Source organism: Toxoplasma gondii, chromosome V, assembly GCF_000006565.2.
Source record: "Toxoplasma gondii ME49 chromosome V, whole genome shotgun sequence".
In the NCBI taxonomy this organism is placed as follows: domain Eukaryota; phylum Apicomplexa; class Conoidasida; order Eucoccidiorida; family Sarcocystidae; genus Toxoplasma; species Toxoplasma gondii.
Genome location: NC_031472.1, coordinates 1,697,808 through 1,718,034, shown reverse-complemented (window position 1 = coordinate 1,718,034; position 20,227 = coordinate 1,697,808). Strand labels below are relative to the sequence as shown.

General features: G+C 51.9%; 5 protein-coding genes across 5 annotated transcripts; 3 read left to right on the top strand and 2 right to left on the bottom strand.

Moving 5' to 3' along the window:
- Nucleotides 1-1,027: 1,027 nt before the first annotated feature.
- On the top strand, nucleotides 1,028-5,506 carry TGME49_286710 (zinc finger, c2h2 type domain-containing protein). Its single transcript, XM_002369256.2, has 5 exons — nucleotides 1,028-2,232; nucleotides 3,008-3,113; nucleotides 3,702-3,823; nucleotides 4,195-4,416; nucleotides 4,931-5,506. The coding sequence occupies exons 1-5, from the start codon at nucleotides 1,879-1,881 to the stop codon at nucleotides 4,988-4,990; spliced, it is 864 nt and encodes a 287-aa protein (XP_002369297.1). The 5' UTR covers nucleotides 1,028-1,878; the 3' UTR covers nucleotides 4,991-5,506.
- Nucleotides 5,507-6,382: 876 nt separating this feature from the next.
- HSP28 (heat shock protein HSP28) lies at nucleotides 6,383-8,119 on the bottom strand. The gene has a single exon (XM_002369257.2). The coding sequence runs from the start codon at nucleotides 7,629-7,631 to the stop codon at nucleotides 6,801-6,803; it is 831 nt and encodes a 276-aa protein (XP_002369298.1). The 5' UTR covers nucleotides 7,632-8,119; the 3' UTR covers nucleotides 6,383-6,800.
- A 2,876-nt stretch (nucleotides 8,120-10,995) lies between these two features.
- TGME49_286730 (SRP19 protein) lies at nucleotides 10,996-13,487 on the top strand (the record flags this gene model as incomplete). Its single annotated transcript, XM_002369258.2, has 3 exons — nucleotides 10,996-11,952; nucleotides 12,509-12,608; nucleotides 13,372-13,487. The coding sequence occupies exons 1-3, from the start codon at nucleotides 11,500-11,502 to the stop codon at nucleotides 13,485-13,487; spliced, it is 669 nt and encodes a 222-aa protein (XP_002369299.1). The 5' UTR covers nucleotides 10,996-11,499.
- A 57-nt stretch (nucleotides 13,488-13,544) lies between these two features.
- On the top strand, nucleotides 13,545-15,432 carry TGME49_286735 (hypothetical protein; the record flags this gene model as incomplete). The annotated part of the gene is made up of 3 exons (XM_018781995.1): nucleotides 13,545-13,674; nucleotides 14,842-14,941; nucleotides 15,293-15,432. Exons 1-3 carry the CDS (start codon nucleotides 13,594-13,596, stop codon nucleotides 15,430-15,432), a joined length of 321 nt encoding a protein of 106 aa, XP_018637771.1. The 5' UTR covers nucleotides 13,545-13,593.
- Nucleotides 15,332-19,143, bottom strand: TGME49_286740 (microneme-like protein). Its single transcript, XM_002369259.2, has one exon. It carries the CDS (start codon nucleotides 18,254-18,256, stop codon nucleotides 15,977-15,979), a length of 2,280 nt encoding a protein of 759 aa, XP_002369300.2. The 5' UTR covers nucleotides 18,257-19,143; the 3' UTR covers nucleotides 15,332-15,976.
- Between the last annotated feature and the right edge of the window lie 1,084 nt (nucleotides 19,144-20,227).

Genomic DNA, 20,227 nt, shown 5'->3' with positions numbered 1-20,227 from the left:
GCTGACTTAAATCGGCTGCCACTTCATCAAGCCAAAGTGAAACAGGCACAAGCCGCCTTCAGCTTCATAGTCTGTTTCGTAAAGCACCAGGGACAGGTAGATTATTAGCTCGGTTTTAGACAAGTTTCAGACTATTCAATGTACGTATCTTTGAGAATGGAAGGCTAAGTCTTGCGCGACAGTTGGTCACCTACTAGACTGTTGAATGCTCTACAGAAGCAAGGAAAAGATGCTGCTTGCTGATGAAAGGAGAGTTGCAGAGGAGAATTTTTCGATAGTGTACCAGAAAGATGGAGGATAAGTACAGCAGCTCTTCCATGAATGCACGACTGTGGTCGTCGGCGTAGCACAGACCAGTTTTTCTATTCTGTTGCAGCCTTCAATAAGCTGCTCGGTAATGCTGTGAAGCAATTCAGCATATTGCCGATGCTTTTCCTCTGACTTGTATGGGTAATACGAACTCGTCTGAATTCCATTATGGGTAACTGAAGGTATTCCACTCAAAGTGCGTGAAGCTCGGTAGCTACGCTTCGTCGGAGCGTGCGAAGAAATTCTCTTCGACATAGAAGGGGGTGTGAGAGGGCAGCCACGCATTAGCAATGCATTTGGCCTCCAAAGCCATGGTTTGAAGGCAGCTGACTCAAAAATCTGTCGGGGTGCTGTTACAAAGGCTGCACATCTGTTGTCGCCGAAAAACGACTGTACATCCGGTGAACTCGGCGCGCAGCGTTGGCCCACCTTAGTTTCTCTGTGATGACCACCCAGTCGACATACTTAGATGCAAATGTTCGAAAAATAAATGGTATTCTTCGCGTGCATTTTACTGATTACCGTCATTTCACAAGGCACTCTGTAAAAACGGCCAAAGCGGACGTGCCATTACAGCGACTATCGAATTTGGTGCATGCACGATCAGGGGATGTACGTGCTTCCCCGAACTTGCGCGCCTGGCGTCCGCCCAATATTCTAGGAAAAATGCCGTACGGAGTTCGGTTGTCTGCACCTCCCTAAAAAATCTGCATGTACGGGGGGGGGCTTTGGGCCAGCTCATGAGTTCATGAAGCCAATTCGCATTTTCCTTTTTCACGGAGATAGCAGAATTCCACGAATTTGTACGCTTCCTTCCCCCCGTTATTTACTTGTAGGAGCTTGCCTGCAGCGTCAAGTTCTCACACAGGGCGTTCCGGAAAGCGCCCATGTCCACGTTCCTTTCTTTCTGCCAGCGTTGCTGCCAGTGCTGTGCCTTCGCGTTCGGACGTGGATCCGGTCTTGTCTCCAGAATATGTTGTGGTGTTCTATATGTTCTCTGCGTTCGTGAACCGCCACTCTGTCGGTGCGTACCCGCCCTCACTGATGTTTCTGTCCTGCGTGAAGCCTCTAGCAACATTGCGTCAAGAAACGTAATTCCGTGTCGGCATGTTCGGAAAGAGTTCACTGTTTTCTTTGCGTTCCTTTCGACGTGCTGCGACGCAGCCTGAGAGCGAGGCCGGCTAGGTCTGTCCAGAATTATCATCAGTCAAGCGCCCTGATCAAAACAAACAAGTTCTGTGGCGCGCTAAAAACTGGTTGCGTTCGCTGCGCGTCACAGGGCCTCTGGTGCAATTCCGTATTTTCTGCTGTGGCATCTACACAACAAAGTGTTCCCCTCCGCCCTGGTGTGCCGCTGTGTATATACACCGCGCCTTCGCCATTTGAGACGTCCGCTTTCAAGGGATGCCGGATCTTCCGAAGTTGGCCGGTTGAATTCGCCACTTCTTGCCAGCAAAAAACCGGAAATTTGCACGCCACACAGCTTGTTGTAGTCGCGCCACCAGGGCTAACGGTCGCTCGCTTTTTAGAGCGTCTTTTTTTGCACGGAAGCGGCTCTAAATCAACAAGATGGGTCGCAAAAAGCGCAGAGGGGCTACGCTGAAGCCCTTTTGCTACTACTGTGATCGTGAATTCGATGACGAGAAAGTCTTGATTCAACACCAGAAAGCCAAACACTTCAAATGCACGCAGTGTGCGAGAAAACTCGATACAGCAACCGGTTTGGCAGTCCACTTGCTGCAGGTGCACAAGGAGCAGATCGACGCCGTCCCGAACGCACTTGCGGGCAGAGATATGATCGAAATGATTGTACACGGCATGGAGGGCATTCCTCAAGAGGTTATTGACGAACGCTTGAACAAGCAAAGCAAACGCAACGAAGGCAAGGAAAGCCAAAAGAGACAGCGTGTGAATTGGGCACAGGTAAGAAGCCGCGGAAGCGCTGAAAGACTGCTTGTTGTACACGCACCCTGCAACTCACTGCCCTGCCAATCAAGGTTTTCCTCATTCAGCTATTTCCACGGAAAGAAGAGCGAACGCATCCTGGGACACAGGGTGCCACCGTCTACACATATACTGCCTGTTTTTCTCTTGGATAGAACGCGCTCAGTCTCCTGGAGGAGTATGCCTTGGAAGGCTTCGTTCTGTGCAGAACTCTTTTTTCATCTTTAAGCTCTAACTTAGGACAGCACCAGAAGCTTCTAAAGCCAAAATCTCTACCTTAGTTTTCGTAGCTCCGTGTCAGTATTGTCCCAGTAAGATGCTTTTGGTACTTGCACACTGTCTTTGAGAACTATTAGACCTGTGAAGAAGGGTGTAGAAGAGGGGAAGGAGGAGAAGGGTAAAGACCATCTGAGGACAGTGCTATCGCGTGGAAGAGCTCCATCTAGTGCCGTCCACTTCAGGTCGCAGAGTGCGTACATAAAAGTAAGTCATAACCACCAACATGCGTACAAGGAACAACACCGGAGACACCTGCGGAGTTTTACAGGGCTTGGCAGCCGTGATTATCGCGCTTCCGTGGTAGCTCCCCGCGTACAGGAATTCCTTTGGATGCCATCCAATGCGGTGATAGGAAATTTTGTGTGTCCGTTTCCGATGAATGGAAGTGCCAAGCGCGGAACGAGAAGTGCCCGCCGATCCAGAAGCTGTCGCCAGGATGAAAAAAAGGGTTTTGTGACGTTTCCTCTGTCTTCAGGTGACAATGGCACCGACTTCCATGGAGCAGTTTGCACTCCAGGCGCAGCAAGGAATTCTCCCAACCTTTGTCGGCTTGCCGAGTCTTGTGCCGGGTGCTCTCGGAGGTACGCTTACAGGCATTTGCCGTTCGAAGTCAATTCCCTGCCGCACCGATGAACGTGTCGATTTTTGTGATGTCTGCATCGCAGATTCCTTGTAAGGCTGGTGGCGAGAAGGTTTGGGGATAATCCGGTGGAAAATTCAGAGCATGATTTGCATGGGTTGTATTCGCTTCCAAGTCGTTACTGTTTTGTTTCGCTATTGAAATGGTACTCTCACACGCGGCCGGCCTGCATTTCGCATGCGTACCTAGAAGGCCTCACGCGGGTTGCAGTGTTTCAGTGAATTCTCTCCATTCCAGTGAGTAGATGCGGATCACTCATGTTTCGCGAAACGAGATGCTCCCACTTAAAATCTGTCAGCAGCTTCTCAGCGCATTGTTTTCTATTGATCATGATAACTTTTTTGGTTTTCCAATGGCGGTTGTAGGCGTCAAGTGGCTTGTCAAACTTCCGATGAGATGGCGGAGAAACCGGAATGCTCACGCTTTTGTTCTCGTTCAGAGAACGTCGATTCGTGTCGAAAGTTGTACAATGGAAATGACGAAAGAGACAAACAGTTTCATGGTCATTCTGTGAATGTGTGTATAACAGCCCCGGGGGCCTTGCCAGGAGTACCTCTTCCTTTCCCGCCCGCCGTCTCACCTCCAGGCCTGGCGCCTGCGCTGCCCACTCCGCCAAGCATTCAAGGTCTCCTCGGTCAGACTTCTGGGCCAGTAAGCGTCGCTTGCAACCGGTTCGCAGGACTGAAGTTCCAGACACTACTACCTCGTGCATAGCTTGGCTCTCGTGCCCATGTTGTGGAGTTGAGATCCCCGCCTCTGTCTGCAGAAAAACGTTTCTGATCTTCCGGTGAAGGTTGTCAGGTTATTTTGCTACAGCAGGCCCTCCCCCTTTCTATAGGGTGATGCCTGCGACTAGCTGTCTTTTTTATGGTCCTCTAGTTCCGTCGCGAGTGTACGTGTTCTGACATTTCCTGCATATAAACCTGGGGCGTTCTGCCACAGTCAGGGTTGCGAGGCGGCTTTTATTGGTGTCCGTGCCGGCAATCCTTGAGTCTGTAGGGTGGCTTCTATTATTTTCTCAGCTGCCAGGCCCCGGCCTCAGCACTGGAGGAATCCCAGGATCTCTCGGCAGCAGTGGCATTGGTTCTCAACCAGGGTCAGGCGCTCTCGGCAGTATGTGCGGCTCTATGCCTGGAGGTGCCGCTCAAGGTGCAATGTCAGGACCCCCGCCAGGCAGGCCGCCTGTAAACTATGCTGCTCCGCCACTGCCCGCGAATGTTGCTTTGCTGTATAACGATGACATGGTAAGCTGGGGAATCTTTGCTCTTGACTTCCTTTGCTTCGTTGCTGACGCTCTTAGTGAATCACGGACATACGCCAAAGATACCCTGTTTCAAAGAGGTCGCTAAATTCAAGGGATGAGTGTTGTGGTGTGTTGACGTTTTTACTGGCGTGCTCGCTGGTGAATCATTGTTCGAAATTGTGGACCGGTGAACCGCGGGCAGTTCTGGGATATCCGTGCCTGAGGCGCGCCTGCCAGCACAAGTTTGCGTAGCTGTTGGCTTACCTTTTGCTCGTGAACGAAGTTGCAGTTTACCAGAAATGGTTTGTCAGAGACATGACATTGTGATCCCAGGACAAAAGGACCCAAAATCTCGATGTCAGTTGGAAGGGTGAATTTTAAGAGTGAAGAACTTCTCAGGACCAATGGAGCATGCGTGTTGTGGGCAGTGGCTGCAGGAGCTTTGGGTAGATATGGGGCAGGGTTTCTATGCAGTTCCCCCAGGGTGTACGTATTCGTTGTGTTGTGTTTTGCAGATTTCAATGGAAGAACGACGGGCGCACGAACAGTTTGGTTACCGAGAAATAACTGCCTAAGGTCTTGTTATATCGTCGCTGTTACATTTGATTCCTTTTCGCCGGGGTTGGGTTCCCTTTCACGAGATTCGTGTCCGGCGATAAAACAAAGGCCTCGCGTGTTGAACTTGTATCTTCTCGCTTTGATGTCGCGGGGCAGCAGTGCCCCTCGTCAACAGTAGTTACTCCGGATTTCTTTCTTGACTCATCAATCACGTTGTCAGGTTCTTGTTCGGTAAATAATACCGACGACGAAGCGTGCGGCCTACCGAGGTGTTGGGCCAGACTTCACAGGTCTAGGCATTAAAGGAATGGAGTTGCTGGCAGAGCCTCATGCACAGCCGAGGGTCCGACAAGCAGCGGCAGAACCACTGACTACAGGTTACGAGTGCTGGATGCCAATAACGCTGTTGCGGACGGTATAATTCCTCACTGAGCATCTCGGCCATCTTAAGGGGTGGACCTCGTAAGGTATGAGCCACGAAGATCTATTGCAATTACAGAGCAAGATGCACGCCTTGTAAGGGTCGAAAGGAGTTTCGCCACTATTTGAACACTCATTATGTTCAGAAAGCAGAATCTCTGATTCTCCCATTTCGGTGAGGAAACTGAAAGTCTCTTCTTAATATAGGAAGTTCAGTGTCTGACAAAGAAGCGTATTTTTAAGTGGAGGTAAGCATAGCACATCTTCCAAAATCAGCCAGCAGCTAGGAGCTTTGGGTCCGCTTATCGCTTAATACAGCAGACGAAGGAGTGGAGTCTCCACCGTCGCGACTGTCTTCGTCTGAGCGCGAAACGTGTAACGTTAATGCTCACAGTATGTGTATATATATGTATGCTTATAACGATAGACACGACGAGACATACACGAACACACTGCTTAGGTCGAGCCCCGCAAGCGAGGAAGATTCTAAATTTCTGCACATGAAGCATGATCTGGGGAAAGGCTCCCCACCGCTGCGCGCGGAAACACGAGTCGGTGTGGAATAAGACGAGGTAAGGATCGCCAACGTGCCGCGTCGTCGCCCCGCCTGTCTAGCGTGGTACAAGAAACAAGGCTACGGAGTCGCAGAGTATAGCAGCCAGTGTCAGAGTGAGCTTGTATCTTATCGTTGCCGGCGAACATAACTAAGTCTATCCATGAGCGCCACGCCGGGTCGTTGTGTGACTAAGGAATCAACTACCACAATTCTGTTCCGTATTGGCGCAAAGTTAGTCCCAGGTGATGTGCATCAAACGTGTGTTACGTAGCAGTTCCCAGTTCGTGTTAAAGACTGGGCGCAAGAGCCGCCTCACGGAAAGAAACGTGGGAGATGAAGGATAGGCTATGAAACTGGTCTGGATTCGTTTCGCTCATCCGATCAGGTGGGAGGAGTGAAATGACTGGGAGCTGCTGGCCAGATGCGTGAAAAACCCGCGGTTGGTATTGACTTTCCTGGGCAAAGCATACTCTCTGGAATGAACATGACGGGTCGAACCAATTTGAAAGTAGTCCCCATTCGAAACCAAAAAGTACTGGTTTCATACACTGATCGTTCTACATAGTACTCGAAGCGAAATGAGTGGACTCATCTCGACTAAGTCGTTGACCCGCACGTACAACCGTATCGCATTTATCGCAAGGTGGCAAACGCCCCGGCGTTGGACGCAATATTAATACGAACAAGAGTAGACCGAGTACAGTGGAAGTGTCTGTTTGAGTCCACGTTGTCCGAAGAGTCAACAGGCGACACGTTCCGTATGGTACTGTTTCCGCTTTGCAAGGATACAGCTACAAAACAGAGGACGATGTGGTCTCTCTGTGCGCCTGACTACAAAAGCTGCAGTTTCCCTATTCGATGGTAATGTTCCTGATTGCCGGTGGCTGAGTAGGTGTCTCCTTTGGAACATGGACCTGGAGAACACCATTTGTGAGAGATGCCTTGATTTGGTCTTCTTTGACCTTGTCGGGGAGAACGAAGGAACGAGAGAAAGATGATTGGCTTCGCTCCTGCAGGTAGAATCCTTCTTCTTGCTGCTGTTTTTCGTCCCTCTGAGTGCCGCTGATCCGCAGCACACCGTCGTGGACGTCGACTCGCAGGTTCTCGCGGTCCATGCCTGGGACATCGGCATGGACAACAAACTCCGATCCTGTGTCTTTCATATCAACCTTTGGCATAGAGCCGGCGGAGAGGCTGCCTCGGCCTCCCCAGGCAAACGGCATCACATCCCAAGGGCTTGCAGGGGATGGTCCTTGTCGGCCGGGCATCGGAACCATCTGGCCGCCCGTCAACTCGTGCACTTCCGGGTTCCGCGAGGAGCCACCCTCAATTGCCATGGGGGTTTGCGCCGCATTTCGCTGCTGAAACCAGAACGACGGGCGCCACCAAGGACGAGTCTCGTATGGCTGCTGGTGCGCGCCTCGCATGAACGGCGCGGCGGAGTTGAAGTGCTGATGGTAGAATCGATTCATTTCGTGGTGGATGCGGCTCATGTCATCCATCATCTCCGCGTACATGCGATCCATTGTGCTCAGCTGAGGCATCATCGTCGACATCAGCAAAGGATTGCCGCGCACAAAATCCTCTTCGCCGTGATCTCGGCGGCTCATGCCATCCTGACCTTGACGCTGGTCCTCTAGCGTGTTGCCTGAGTCCGCTGCAGAACCCGAGGAGCTTGACATCTTGCCTCTTAGTTACCAACGGAATATGACACGCTCTAAACACCCTTTCTGGAAACATAAAAGATGGTACCCTCTCCGCAAAATACGACTATATCGCTGACGGGAAATCCGGACGTGAACAATTAGTCCGATTCTGCCTGCACAGTCCGCTCAGCGCGGCGCGAAAAGCTTGATCAAACGAAGTTTTCGGCCCCTCTGACCCTCTCTGCTCACACAGTTGACGCAGTTGCCTGGTTTTTCTTCGCACTCCTTGGAAAAGAAGGTGTTGTCCTTTTAAACTTCAACAGAAATCTCGCTGTCTCCCTTGACGTTGGATTGCCGCCCAGGTGTCTCGCCAGGCTGAGTCAGGAAGAACTTGAGGAATGTTGTGGCGCGCGGTACACCAAAATCCAGTTCACGAGGCCTCAAGAAAGGCGACTCAAAAAGCCTACTTCGGTGCTCGAAGATGAGAGATAGCGTGCTCGTAGAAAAAAGAAACTATATACACTTCCAAACAACGGTGGGCTGTCAACCGCTGCAGGAGGGTGCATGCTTGTACACGCCTGCCGCCGTTCTGCAACGCAATCCGGGGCTACCGTCGCGGTCGCTCGCAGGTGCACACAGATTTGACCCCGTCAGGCATGATTGCCTGCGCACTGACATTCTATCCTGCGTCAAGAACATTGGGATGTTGCGTTTCTCCACATACCTGACGGTTATTGCAGAATGTTTAACCCGCACAATAACAGGCATCTGCACGTGGTGGCTCAAGGGATAGTTCACATGCTATTTTGAAGGTGATGGCACCAGTGAAGTTCGAATGGCAAGGTTAGTTAATGGCGGAAAAGCAACAGAGAGCCTGTTGTGGCACTCGCTCAAACCGTCTGCACTCATCCAAGGACGGAGGCCGTCGTAGATTTACTCAACGCCATGTCCCCTGTGACCAGGAGAGCGGGACTAGCAGGGGGAGGGGGAGGCGAGCTGGGGGAAGGCTAAACCATGGAGAATTTTTGGAATTGTGGAGGATCTGTAGGTGCGGTCAGTAGGCTGAAAGTGAGGGAGTTGTATTCAGTTGGTTTGTCGATCCAGAGACATCCTCGTTGGCATAACCTATCGCGACACGTAGTCTATCAGAAAAAGGGATTTTCCACGGTTCAGCAAACGCAGCGAGCTCGGGTGCTTGAGCCGCACCAGTAGTTGCTTCTTCATTTCGCTCCATGGCTTGTGGTATCCCTTTGTCAGTTTATGCTCTGGCATCGTGTCGCTAATCACGGCTTCCCACTCTTATTGCTCGAGGGTGGTGCAGGTGTTGCTCTACGCCATCAAAGAGGCATTATTGGTAGCGGGACATGCCTGCTACGCAACAAGTATCCCTGCATGTTGTGATTCCTTGTAGCATCTCTCTTTTGACCACTTTCCACCCGCATTTGTCCCTGTGCACCCAGGCCATCGGCCGTCCGGGTTTGCTGGAGCCGAGGCGCTCATGTAACAGTTACGACTACGTGCCATAAGGAGAGAAATATAGGTTTAGTCCACAAATGTAGAGTTTGAACCTGTCAGTGTGTGACGTTATCCCGTGTCCCCGGATGCACCTGATTCCCCAGCTCTTCGCACTGTCGTGAACGGTCTTGATTTCCCAACAGAGTGGCATCCAGTAAAACATTTGGCTTGTTGGCATCAGCCTTCCTCGCGTAAGTGTGAGATCTACAAGTTGCAATGGAGACCAAGATGAATGTCACACTTTACGGGATCCGCGTTCGGTTGTGTTAGCAGATCGTAAAGGTGCCAACCATTGTAGAAATGGAACCAGTTCTCGTCCTGCGGAATGTCTTGGAGGGAGTGAGCCGACCACCCACCTGGAGGTCATCGCTAATCACTATCCTACCCTAAAAAACGTTGACGGTCAAGGCTCTATGAAAAACTAGCATTGAGAGCTCCGCTAAAACTAAGTAGTGACCAGCGGACACAATCGTGCAACAGTGGCCGTGGCACGAAACAGGAAGGACCGAAAAGGCGGGGAACTACCGCGTCTAGAGGGATGCCAGAGTTTGTATCGATGAGTTGGCACGCGACGCGACTATGAGAGTTTGGTCAGGCTTGTTGCAGGCGTGATTCTACGAAATGTAGGAAACAGATTGTGAATGGTTCCGAAGATATCATATACAATGTAGTTCTGCATCCACCCAACGTTATGGGGTTTACTATACAAACCCTCCCTAAAGATTCCCACCGTAGCACCGGATAGGGCCATATGCTGGGCGAGAAGATAACAAATTCAAAGAAACGCAGGTGCTGAGAAGGTAGGTACTTGAGGCCACGGGCTCTGCGTTGCAACAGGAGCAGAACAGAATATTCCGATGTGGCGTTACCAGCAATTGCTCATAGGAAAATCCGGTTTTCGGTATTCGAAAGCTCAAAAGGCTTCCTGACTGAAACATCCTCTATCAGTGGCAGTAAGGAGCCCTGCCGGGATCACCAAGGTGCGATGCTCGCGTGGGCCTTCAGGCAAGACCAGTGCTTGGCAGGATAACGTCGCCAGACACGTGTCTTGCATGCCCAAAACCGGATCCGTGTCCGGCAAATTCCGAACTATCTAGAAAAAACTGCATCTCTAGGAAAGCAAATTCGTGGGGCCACCAAGGGGGCGGACATGCACGAACAGAGAGTCGCTGGTGGTATCGGTAACTACTGTTTTAGGTAGCGCTCTTGCTTGGAACTACTGCTGTTCTGTAAGCCTTGGAATCTTTTGAGGTCCCAGAGATAACACACTTGGCCGTAGCGGTCGTCTTTCCTACCCCATTTCACGGTGACCTAAGAATCGCATACGTCAATTGGCGCCATGGCAGCGCGTTTTATGACCTTGCACGGCATTTGAACTTTTCTGGGCTGCTGCATACAATTAATGTGACTTTGTGTATTGGTGTGTAACTCATCACCAGCCTGAATCAGAAAAGAAATGACTGCACCGAGCGAGCTTACGATGCGTTCACAAACTTTAGCAGCGGTATAGGCCGTTCTCCAGTGCGTCCGTTGCCGGGTTCGGTCTTACAAGCTAACCATAAATCAAAATTTTTCTTGCATGCACGCGCTTGTGAGTGACCAAGATCCTGCAGACAATCTGACACCTTCGGCCGAAGGCCCAGCCAACATACGTCGGGGTAGAAATTCGCAAGGGCAACGGTGAAAGCGCGTAAAGGAAGTCGTGTTTTGCTTGCAAGGAGGCGGTCCCAGTGTGGTCCGGAGAATGATGATTCTTGCGGTCTGATGAGAGAAGTCACGAGGACGAGGAGAAGCTCTGCTCGTGTGCATGCCATCTGAGGCCTAAACCTCGGCGTTTGCGACCCGGCATCTGTCGGCTGCGCTTTGAGAAGAGACGTGAGTGTTCAATTCTTCCTCCCCTTACATAACTTCTGTCAATTTTGTGGGGTTCTATGCAGGTTTTGAGAAACCGTACTCACGGGAAGGGAACCGGATGTCCTACAGCGCCACCCCCTCAATTTTTCGGTTCCGCCTCTCGTTTCACAGTCTTGCTATCTACCGAGTAATTCCCATTTCCAACTAGAGACTACAGTACTCTGTCGCCTGTATACTCACGTTGCATACCCTCATGTTTTCTTCGGTGGTGGACGGCGATTTGTCCTAAGTTTTGCTGCACCTTTTCCACGTCGTGTTGCCTGTCTTCTGTCACTAGGAAAAAGACCGGAAGTCGTCGGACGGTGGGCTCAAGCAGCTCCACCTGACTGCCGTTGTCCAGCGTCTTCCGTGTTCTTGCCTTGTCTGTCTTTTGCGGAAGTGCGCTTTGTGAGTGGATCGGGAAGTCTGACCGCCAGCTTACTATGGGAGTATAGGCGTGCCGGTGGAAGCGGAGAATTTCTTGTTTTCTACTGTCATGGGGCGGCAGCGAGACCAGCGCCGCCAAGGCGGCGGCATGCCGGGGGGATTCCCTGGAGGATTCCCAGCTGGATTTCCTGGAGGACTTCCAGGGGGATTTCCTGGAGGACTTCCAGGGGGATTTCCTGGAGGTTTAGACGCCGCTGCATTAGGCGGAATGCCCGCAGGTCTTCCAGAGGGTTTATCCCCAGAGCTTCTAGCGCAGATGCTCGGCGGCATGCCAGGCGGTCCTAGTGTGGGCATGGATCAGCACTCGGATGAAGCAGGAATGATGCAGAACGACGGGGTCGACCGGAGTCGGTGGCAAATTGTTTATCCTGCGTACATCAATAAAAAACGCACAGCGGCCATGGGCAGGCGGGTTCAGCTGTCTATCGCTGTGGAGGATCCCAAGGTGGATGAAATGAAGAAGATCTGCGACCACTTCAACATTCCTGCCGCCATCGAATACGTAAGTGTGGTGTGTCAGATCAGGAGGACCTTGTTGAAGACTTATCAGCGTTGTTCGTGGTTGTCGCTCTGAAGGCGCTTTGCCTAGCCGAAAGATGTGGGAGGTTCACCGCACCAAGTCGTCCTGGAGCGCTGCCCTCATCGACGCAGATATAGCTGGCCTGTGCTCGTGGAACTGGTTTTCCGAAACTGTCGGATGCATCAATTTAAAACATACGTGCGTACTGTTGATCACTGAATGGTACATGGCGCATGTTTCCACAGCGTCCAGCGTTTGCGGCCAACGGAGGCTTCCAGTGCTCGTTCAACTGCGAGGTCTGTTTCGACATTTGATTGTTCTGAATTCCACAAACGCGAGGAGTGTTTCGGCCAAACAAAGAGGTGGCTCGACTGGGCGAAGATTTCTCGTTCTGCAGATCTGCTAATGGACCTGTTGGTGGTGGAATAACTGCAGTGAAGAGAAAAACGTGTTCATCGTTTCCTCTGGCAATCAGGTTGGCTGTGATATCGTCAGCTTGGCCATGGTGCTCTTTCCGTTGCTTCGTGTGAACGAACAGGTGAAGAGGTACCCGCGAGACTGGCTGCTTTCGCACGGCCGACTTCGGTTCCAGTTGAAAGACGAGAACGATCAGCTGCATAACCAGGAGATCCCCAACAGTGAGTCAGGAACCTCTTTGTGAAGATCTCGTGTTTTAGACTGGGGAAGGGTTGCTCAGAGACAGAGTCTCCGGTGGAGACCTGCCTCCTCACGGCGGTTGCGAGTCTCCATTAAAAGCTCCCGGATGCAGAATCGGTTTTGTTCTGTCAAGTGAACAGTAGATAAAGCTTCCTCCGGTATCTGGCCCATAACTCATGATTTAGAGGCAAGTGCGTTTACCTTGTATTCTCATGGTTTTGTTGCCAGCCAAACGCTGGTTTCGTATAACCGTCACGAAAAGCGAGGCTTAGGATGTCAGACCTTTCCGTTCTGTGCGGTGGACGGCCTTTATTTGATTGGCGTCACCCGTGGGAAATGTCGGCCAACATTCGTGGGCACACGGTGGTGAGGGAGACCCCCAGGTATGTGTGAGGCCTGTTCCCATAGTGTTACTGCAACGGCAAGGAGTTCACCTTCTAGTACTCCCAGTGTCAGCGGCAGTTAACATTTGTTGTCTCAGTAGAGAGATTTCCGCTTTAGCCCATTCGCAGATATTCAAGTGCACGTCTGTATGCGTCTGCTACTTGAAATGTAAAGAAATCGCTACGTGCGGCCCGGTGGCGCTGTGTTTGATGACTTTGCGTGTCTGTGTCTTCATTAAATGATGCATTTGCGCATCTGTTGTTTAATATAAAAGGGGAACGGAGGACGGGCACTCTGGCGTATACCTATGGGTGGTACTTCGCCGCAGCTGTTGTCCCATTTTGCCATTTGTGTATGCAGAGAAGATTCTGATGCGGCGCATGTGCGAACTTATCCCCCAGTTGAAGAGCCGCAGTACACCAACGGGTCCTGTAGCGTCGGCGGCATCCTCGACGAAAAAGAAAAAGAGGAAGTAAAGGGGGAAATTAGTGCATTTTCCGTGTATCTAGGCCATGTGAGGTCAATAGGTGACAGAAACGCTTCTCTTTTATTTCGTGAATCCATCTGCTGTTAACATGAGACATGCGCAGTCAAACTCAGAAATGCGAAACGCAGTTCGTCCACTACAACAAAGCAGACACTGATGGAGCGGCATCTATCGATGTAAGTACATGAGTCGGAGACTGGAGCAACAGCCGGAATGCTTGCTCAGCCTAGCTGTGCACGCTAGTGGGTGTATGTGTCCAAGATGTTGCAAACTGCATACGCACCGGCGCGAGACTTTTGAGTTGACATGCCAGACTTCTTCGCATATAATGTGTCACATGAGCTTCCCTGTAGCACTGGTACCAATGTCCATAACTGAGGAAGCCCTACATGCTGTCCTGCGTTAGATCACTGCTCGAACTTCAGACAGGCAGATAAATATGAAGAAACTGTGCATCAGGAATCCCAGACGACGGTGCGACCCGCCTGACCTGGTAATGGTATCTATTCTGGGACAGCCTTTCTTCGACATATATCAACTTTAGCAATTGCGTGCGGCCATCTGTAGCAAGGGGGTGATAGTAGACCGTGGCCTGGAGAGCGACACACTGGTCACCACGGAGGTTGCTTCTCCGCCCCCACTCTCAATAAAACTTGTTAAAAGAAGGCGTGAGCGTCAGTAGCCGCGGGTATCGGTTGTTGCCGTCCGATGGGGCACGGAGACAACTTGGAACGAGTGTCAGGCAACAGCGTAGGAGACCTAGGGGCCTTCTACTAAGATGTCTCAGCTTTCAGCATGACAGTTGCAGTTAGAGATTTCACGCGCACGCAAAAAACTTGGTTGCGGGAGTAGGGTGGCGTTCGCGTAATACGGCAGACATCACTTTTTCGCCTCCGCAGTCTGTTTGCGGAGACAAGGCCCACTGAAGCCGACACCACCCGAATCGCAGGCAACCCGACGTTGGTGGCTATCGGGTGTGACTACAGTGGTTCATTTCCTTCAGTTGAAGAACGTTTCGCATCGCCATATTTCGAATTGCCTTTGGAAAGAAAATAACGGATGGCGTTGGCGCTCACTGCGCGAGCACTACGAAAGGCACCAGCACCGAAAGTAGCGGTGACGCGGTTAATTGTTCCGTAAGCGACGGCTATTGCTAGACGATGTGGTCATCGAAAGATGTGCCAATTGCTCTGTTACAGCTGAGATCCTGATTAGTTCCTTGCAGTCTCAATATTGGGGACAGCGCTACTCGCGTACCTACGTGTATCACGCTTGTTGGGGGGTTCCATATTGATGAACGCGGACATTTGACATTTGTGCCCCACTCTGTTGTGATACGTCAGACGCTGAAGAGAAGAAGAGCACCTCCCACTTCGCCCCGGCCCCGGTTACATAGATGTGCGTGCGCGGTGAACAACTGTAGCACTCTTGTAGCTCCGCAAGGTCCTGCAAGACACAGCAAATCATCAATCGTTTCGCATGTCCATATTATACATGGTGCAGTTGTTTGATGATATTGTCGGCATATATTCAAGGTTGAGCTGCTGCTGTGTCGCCAGTGCAACTTCGTCTACCAGGTGTACAGTTAACTTGCTCTGGAGAGATATAACAAACTAACATCGAAGGAACATAATCCGCTGGCAACTCGGCTGCACTAAGAGGCTGTTGATTTACCCATTACATTCCTCTCTCATCGAGGAGCAAATGCCGATCATGAGCGTCTTAGGCAGGCCTAAGTGCAGTGCAAAGAGAATAACCGTGGCCGAACTGTCTAATTATTTCTCTTAATCACAGTACTGGTCGGCAAAAACGGAGGTGACTGTCGTTTGAGATTCCCTGGTCGTTGCTGCGTTTCGATTCCTCCACTGACAAGGTGCAGCAACACAATCGGTAAGCCATCAACTTGGCCTCTGAAGCTACAGTATGATTATTAACACTGGCCACTGGTGTCGTTGCCTAAAGAACCGAGTTCCTTTAAGAAAAGACCCCCAACTTTTGACGACACAGAACTGATATGGTCGACGAAAGGGTCTTCCGGACGGGCGACGAACATGGGTACGCCGTTCCGAACCCTTTCACGGCAGCGCAACGTGGAACAGTATGTAGACGTAGCAAACGGCAGAGAGTGAAAAAATCATAGTTGAGGCTGAGACGGTCGTGGGTAGTTTCCCTGCAGGTGCTTCGTAAGCCTCTGCAAACTGAAATTCAAAGCAGAGAGCAGTGAGCACGATCCGTATGGTCCTATGTATGCCAGCAGGTCTGCACTCGGCCTGCTGCAGACCGTATTGCCCGGTTCCCCATCAGGAGAAAATACGCACTGCAAGAACACATATTGTGCATGTCACGCGAATATCACGACACGGCGCGTCTGAGTGACTACCGGAGAAAGAACGCTCTTGCAAACGAACATGTTCGATTGGTCCAGGATCAACTCACACCCAAAAGAAAAGAATGCAGCGCTGTTTCAGAAAACAAAAATTATGACCACATTGAGCCTGACGGGTACGCCGCATACGACTGACGAGGACCAGGAGGGCCCATTGGACCCATGGGGCCTCCAGGTCCCATCGGGCCCCCCATTCCCATCGGGCCCATTGGGCCTTGCATTGGGTCATCCATTCCTCCCATCCCACCGGACCCCATAGTTTGTTCTTCTTGAGAATTCGAGAACCACAATGCAGCACCAAGGGCAAGAACCATGATCACGGCTCCCGTTGCCAGTCCAGTGTAAGATGAGTTGTCGCTCCCGCTATCATCTTTTACGGCTTGAGTTGTTGTTGTCGTGAAAGCTTCACCGCACGTGGGCTTTCCATCTGCTGTCTGCTGTAACTCGAATGGGGAGACACACGTACATGTGTAGCTGTCCACCCCCGGGGTGCAAACGCCGATGCTCGTGCTGGCTCCACAAGGGGATCCAGTGCAATCACCTGCACTAGCACAAACTTGAGTGCCATCTGGCCGCATTCGAAGTTCATAGCCTTCATTGCACGAACATGAGTAATGACTGCCGTTCGCTGTGCATGCTAACGTCGACTCTGGTGTTCCACACGGCTGATTCAGACATGCATCCCCCTGAACACACTGTTTTTTTCCGTTCTGTGTGGACAGGATGTAGCCCATGTCACACACGCACTCCAGCACCCCCATCTTCTGGTTGCACTGCTTGACGCCTTTCAGAGGCCCGCAGACACTCTCGCATTCTTCTCGACTGATACAAACAGGCTTTTTTTCATCGTTGAGCCCCTTGATAGCAAGGGACGTACAATCACACGAATACAATTTGTTGTTTGTGGAGCAGCTTTCCACCAGGTGATCTTCACCGCAGACCTTCAGCTCACAAGGGTCTCCGCGTTTGCACTGTTTTCTACCGTTAATCTCCACGGATGCGTAGCCCGTTTTGCATACACACCTGTAGGTATCGTCTTCGCTGATACAGAAATCAACTACGGCATCCGAGCCACATGGATTCGAAGCACACGGATCTCCTTGAGTACACGATTGGGCCCCGGTGACCGGATCGACTTGCAGGTGGCCAGCAGCCGTACACAGGCACGTGTAGGTCGCGGAACTGGTTGAATCCGGCGTCCGTCGAGCGCAGGAGGCAACCAAGTGGGGGAGACCGCAAGGGTTCCCGTAACACGGGTCTTTTGCACAGACCATGTTCCCGTCCGAGTCGTTCGTTAGATTGTACCCTTCATGACACTCACACTTGTATTCATCGCCGTTCACGTGGGTGCACGATTTAACGGCCTCGGAGGTGCCACAGGGATTGTACTCACACGGATCGAACTTCACGCAGCCCTTGCCGTCTGAAACGTAGGAACTCTTGCAGATGCATTCGTATTCCCCGCTGTCGAAGCTGACGCAATCAGCGGCAACTTCTGACGAGCCACAGGGTTCGCCGAGACAGAAATTCCTCTTGACTTCACAGCGCTCTCCACTGCTTGTGCTGGTAACCGCATATGTGTCCGGGCACGCGCACGAGTATGACGTTCCATGTCGCCGGCAACTACCCGGATTGCAGGGGTTGCCGCTGCATGGGTCAAACTCACATACTTTCCCATCTCCGTAGTATCCGTCTTTGCAGACGCAGTACGCGCCCCCTCGTTCGACGTTATATTCGAGGCAGTCGGCGTTGGGAGAGCACCGGTCTCTGTACTTTTCGCAGGTGCACTTGCCGTCGCTGTAGGTGTCGTCCTTGATCCAGCACAATGGGTTGCCCCACCCCTCACACCAGCCTATGGAACAGCCTGCAGGCCCACACTTTGACATGCTACAGCAGCGCCCTGGCGGGCAGAACCGCCACTGCCCGATCTCGGGATCTGATGAGTTTTTCGAACAGGGCCCATTGTTTGTCGAGAGACGACACAGCCACGACTCCTCTGACGGAGGCTGAAAAACAGTACGGGCAGCGGCACTGGAGACCAGACTGGTGTGCTGCGCTGCCTCGATTTGAACCAGTGAAGAGGCTGTAGCAGGGGCTTCCCCGGATTCCGGATGAAGGCTACCAGGGTGTTTTTCCACGACGGTCGTCGCAAACGCCGAGGACAGAACGACCATGGCGCGACAGCAAGCTAGGCCAGCCAGTGCGGCCAGAAGGGAAATTCGGCTCAAGCTCAGCAAAGCGTCTCTTGCGCCGCGCATCTTGACCAAATGAGCCTTCGTCTCGCTGCTTCCCACCACGCGAAGCGCTGACGCTGGAGAGAGACACGGCAGGGAAAAGCGATCTAGCCCAGAATATCGGTACGGACCCGCCATCGTAGGGGCGCCGCTACTGGTTTCACACCTGCTCGAGAAGAGACTGGGAAAATCCTTTACCCGGATGGAGGCACAACGTTTTCCCTTGGGCCGTTTTACAAAATGGAAACAAATGGAGGAGGTCGTATCGAGGTTCGATAGTTGCTAAAAACGCGTTTAACAAGGGGAAATGTCGGAACAGGGGTCACCCGAAACCAACAGTCACGTGGGCGAGAGAGGGAAACACTTCCGCCTCCCGCAATGGGGCGTCATCTCCGGATGGAAACGCTGGACTGTGAAAATGACTCTCACAACCTTCTCCGGGTCCAAGAATGAAAACACATGAATCGATACCTCAGGCAACCTTGTTCGCGTTTTGTGACGTTCACACAAGTACGAAGCAACAAGCTACACAGTCAGAGTCGGAGGATCCTGAAGGAAAGGCTTTTTCGGACTGATGTACTGGAAACCAGCGCGGACTGAAGCACTTGCCAAGCTCCGGACTCGGTAATGCTGCACAATGGACGAAAGAAGACTACAATGCCATTAACGGACATACCGGCGCCATCGCGCGTTACTTGGACGGCGACGTGAGTCGTCGGCCGTGGTGTCACCGGTATGTGCAATCAGCAGCAGGACGTGCGTCTCTCGAATCGTAGGCTTTCGCCCAAAACAAGGGTTCCTTTCCAGGTTCCCTCAATAGCGGGCAACTGCATTCCAACTGTGAAACTCCACAGGCGCTCAGAACACGGCCACTGGCTGTGTCCGGGAATCCGGGCGATGCCCCTCGGCGTGGTCACAGCGTGCCAGGGCACCTTCTGTACCCGGGCCGGCAAAACACCAAGAATTTGATCGTTTGGGTATGGAAAGACACTGGTCTCTGAATCCCCTTGCTTGTGATAACGGACCGCTCTACAGAAAAGGATATACCGGCGCGGCACCGGTGTATGCGGTTGCGCAGCACATCTAAATCGACACGACCGCTGCAATGGCTTGATGGCGAATAGCATGCTACGGACGAGGGACAGGCCACAACGCAAGGCTGAGCGCACCGCAGTTGGGACGCTCTCCCTTGTTTTGCTTTCCTCCTTGAAAACTATCATTTTTTTGGAATATGTTTCCCTCGTCTAGAAAGAACAACTCCTCCCGAGCTGCGCACGGCGGGACCCGGATGATTTATTAGTCCCCATCGCATCGAAAAGCGGTGAGCTCCCTTCGCCTGCAACTACGCAGTCAACCGTCCCGACGTAGTAGTTAACGCCTGAAGCGTCGTAGCTGTCTCTTGCTGTTCAGAACCGTCTAATTCGTGACTCCACGTCGCTTACACACCTCACGGCTCCCTTCAGAACGTCACATTTTTGATGCCCAAGCATGACAGCAGGCTCGGCACAATCATTCCTTCAAAGTTCCTCAGTTGCCTTTTTTCGTGGCTTTCCCGTAGCAACGTACTGAGGGCGAGACTAGCAGAAGTCCCGATGAGAACGCGACGCTTGCGTCATCAATTCTTGTAAGCACTCCCCGCGTTACAGTTACATAATGATTCAGACTCACTCACAACACCATCGCTGGAGCAGAGAGCTCCTCGTCGATTTTCTGTGTCTTTTGTGTCGGTGACAGCATTCATGTTGCCCCGCAAAGGTGCAGGAATCGGTTGTTCGCGGTAAACATCACGACAGGCTTCACAGAGTACGGCGATACACTTTTGATCCACTGTAAATAAAGTTATGATCATACACGGTGATTGTGCTCCCTGCGTGTCCAATAGTGTCACCGAGTCAGGCAGCGTCTAACGTCGCGAAGACGGTTAGAAACTCCTTGTGGTCAACTTCACTCGATGTCGGCCGTGTCGCCGGAGAGGACAGACTTTGACCGCCGCTGTTCGTGTCCATGTGCCTCTCCCATGTAGCACCACTGGTTTTTATGTAACACTCTGCGCAGCGGAACAAATGCAGAGTCACCACCTCGTCACAAGATGGGACGTACGTGCGCTCG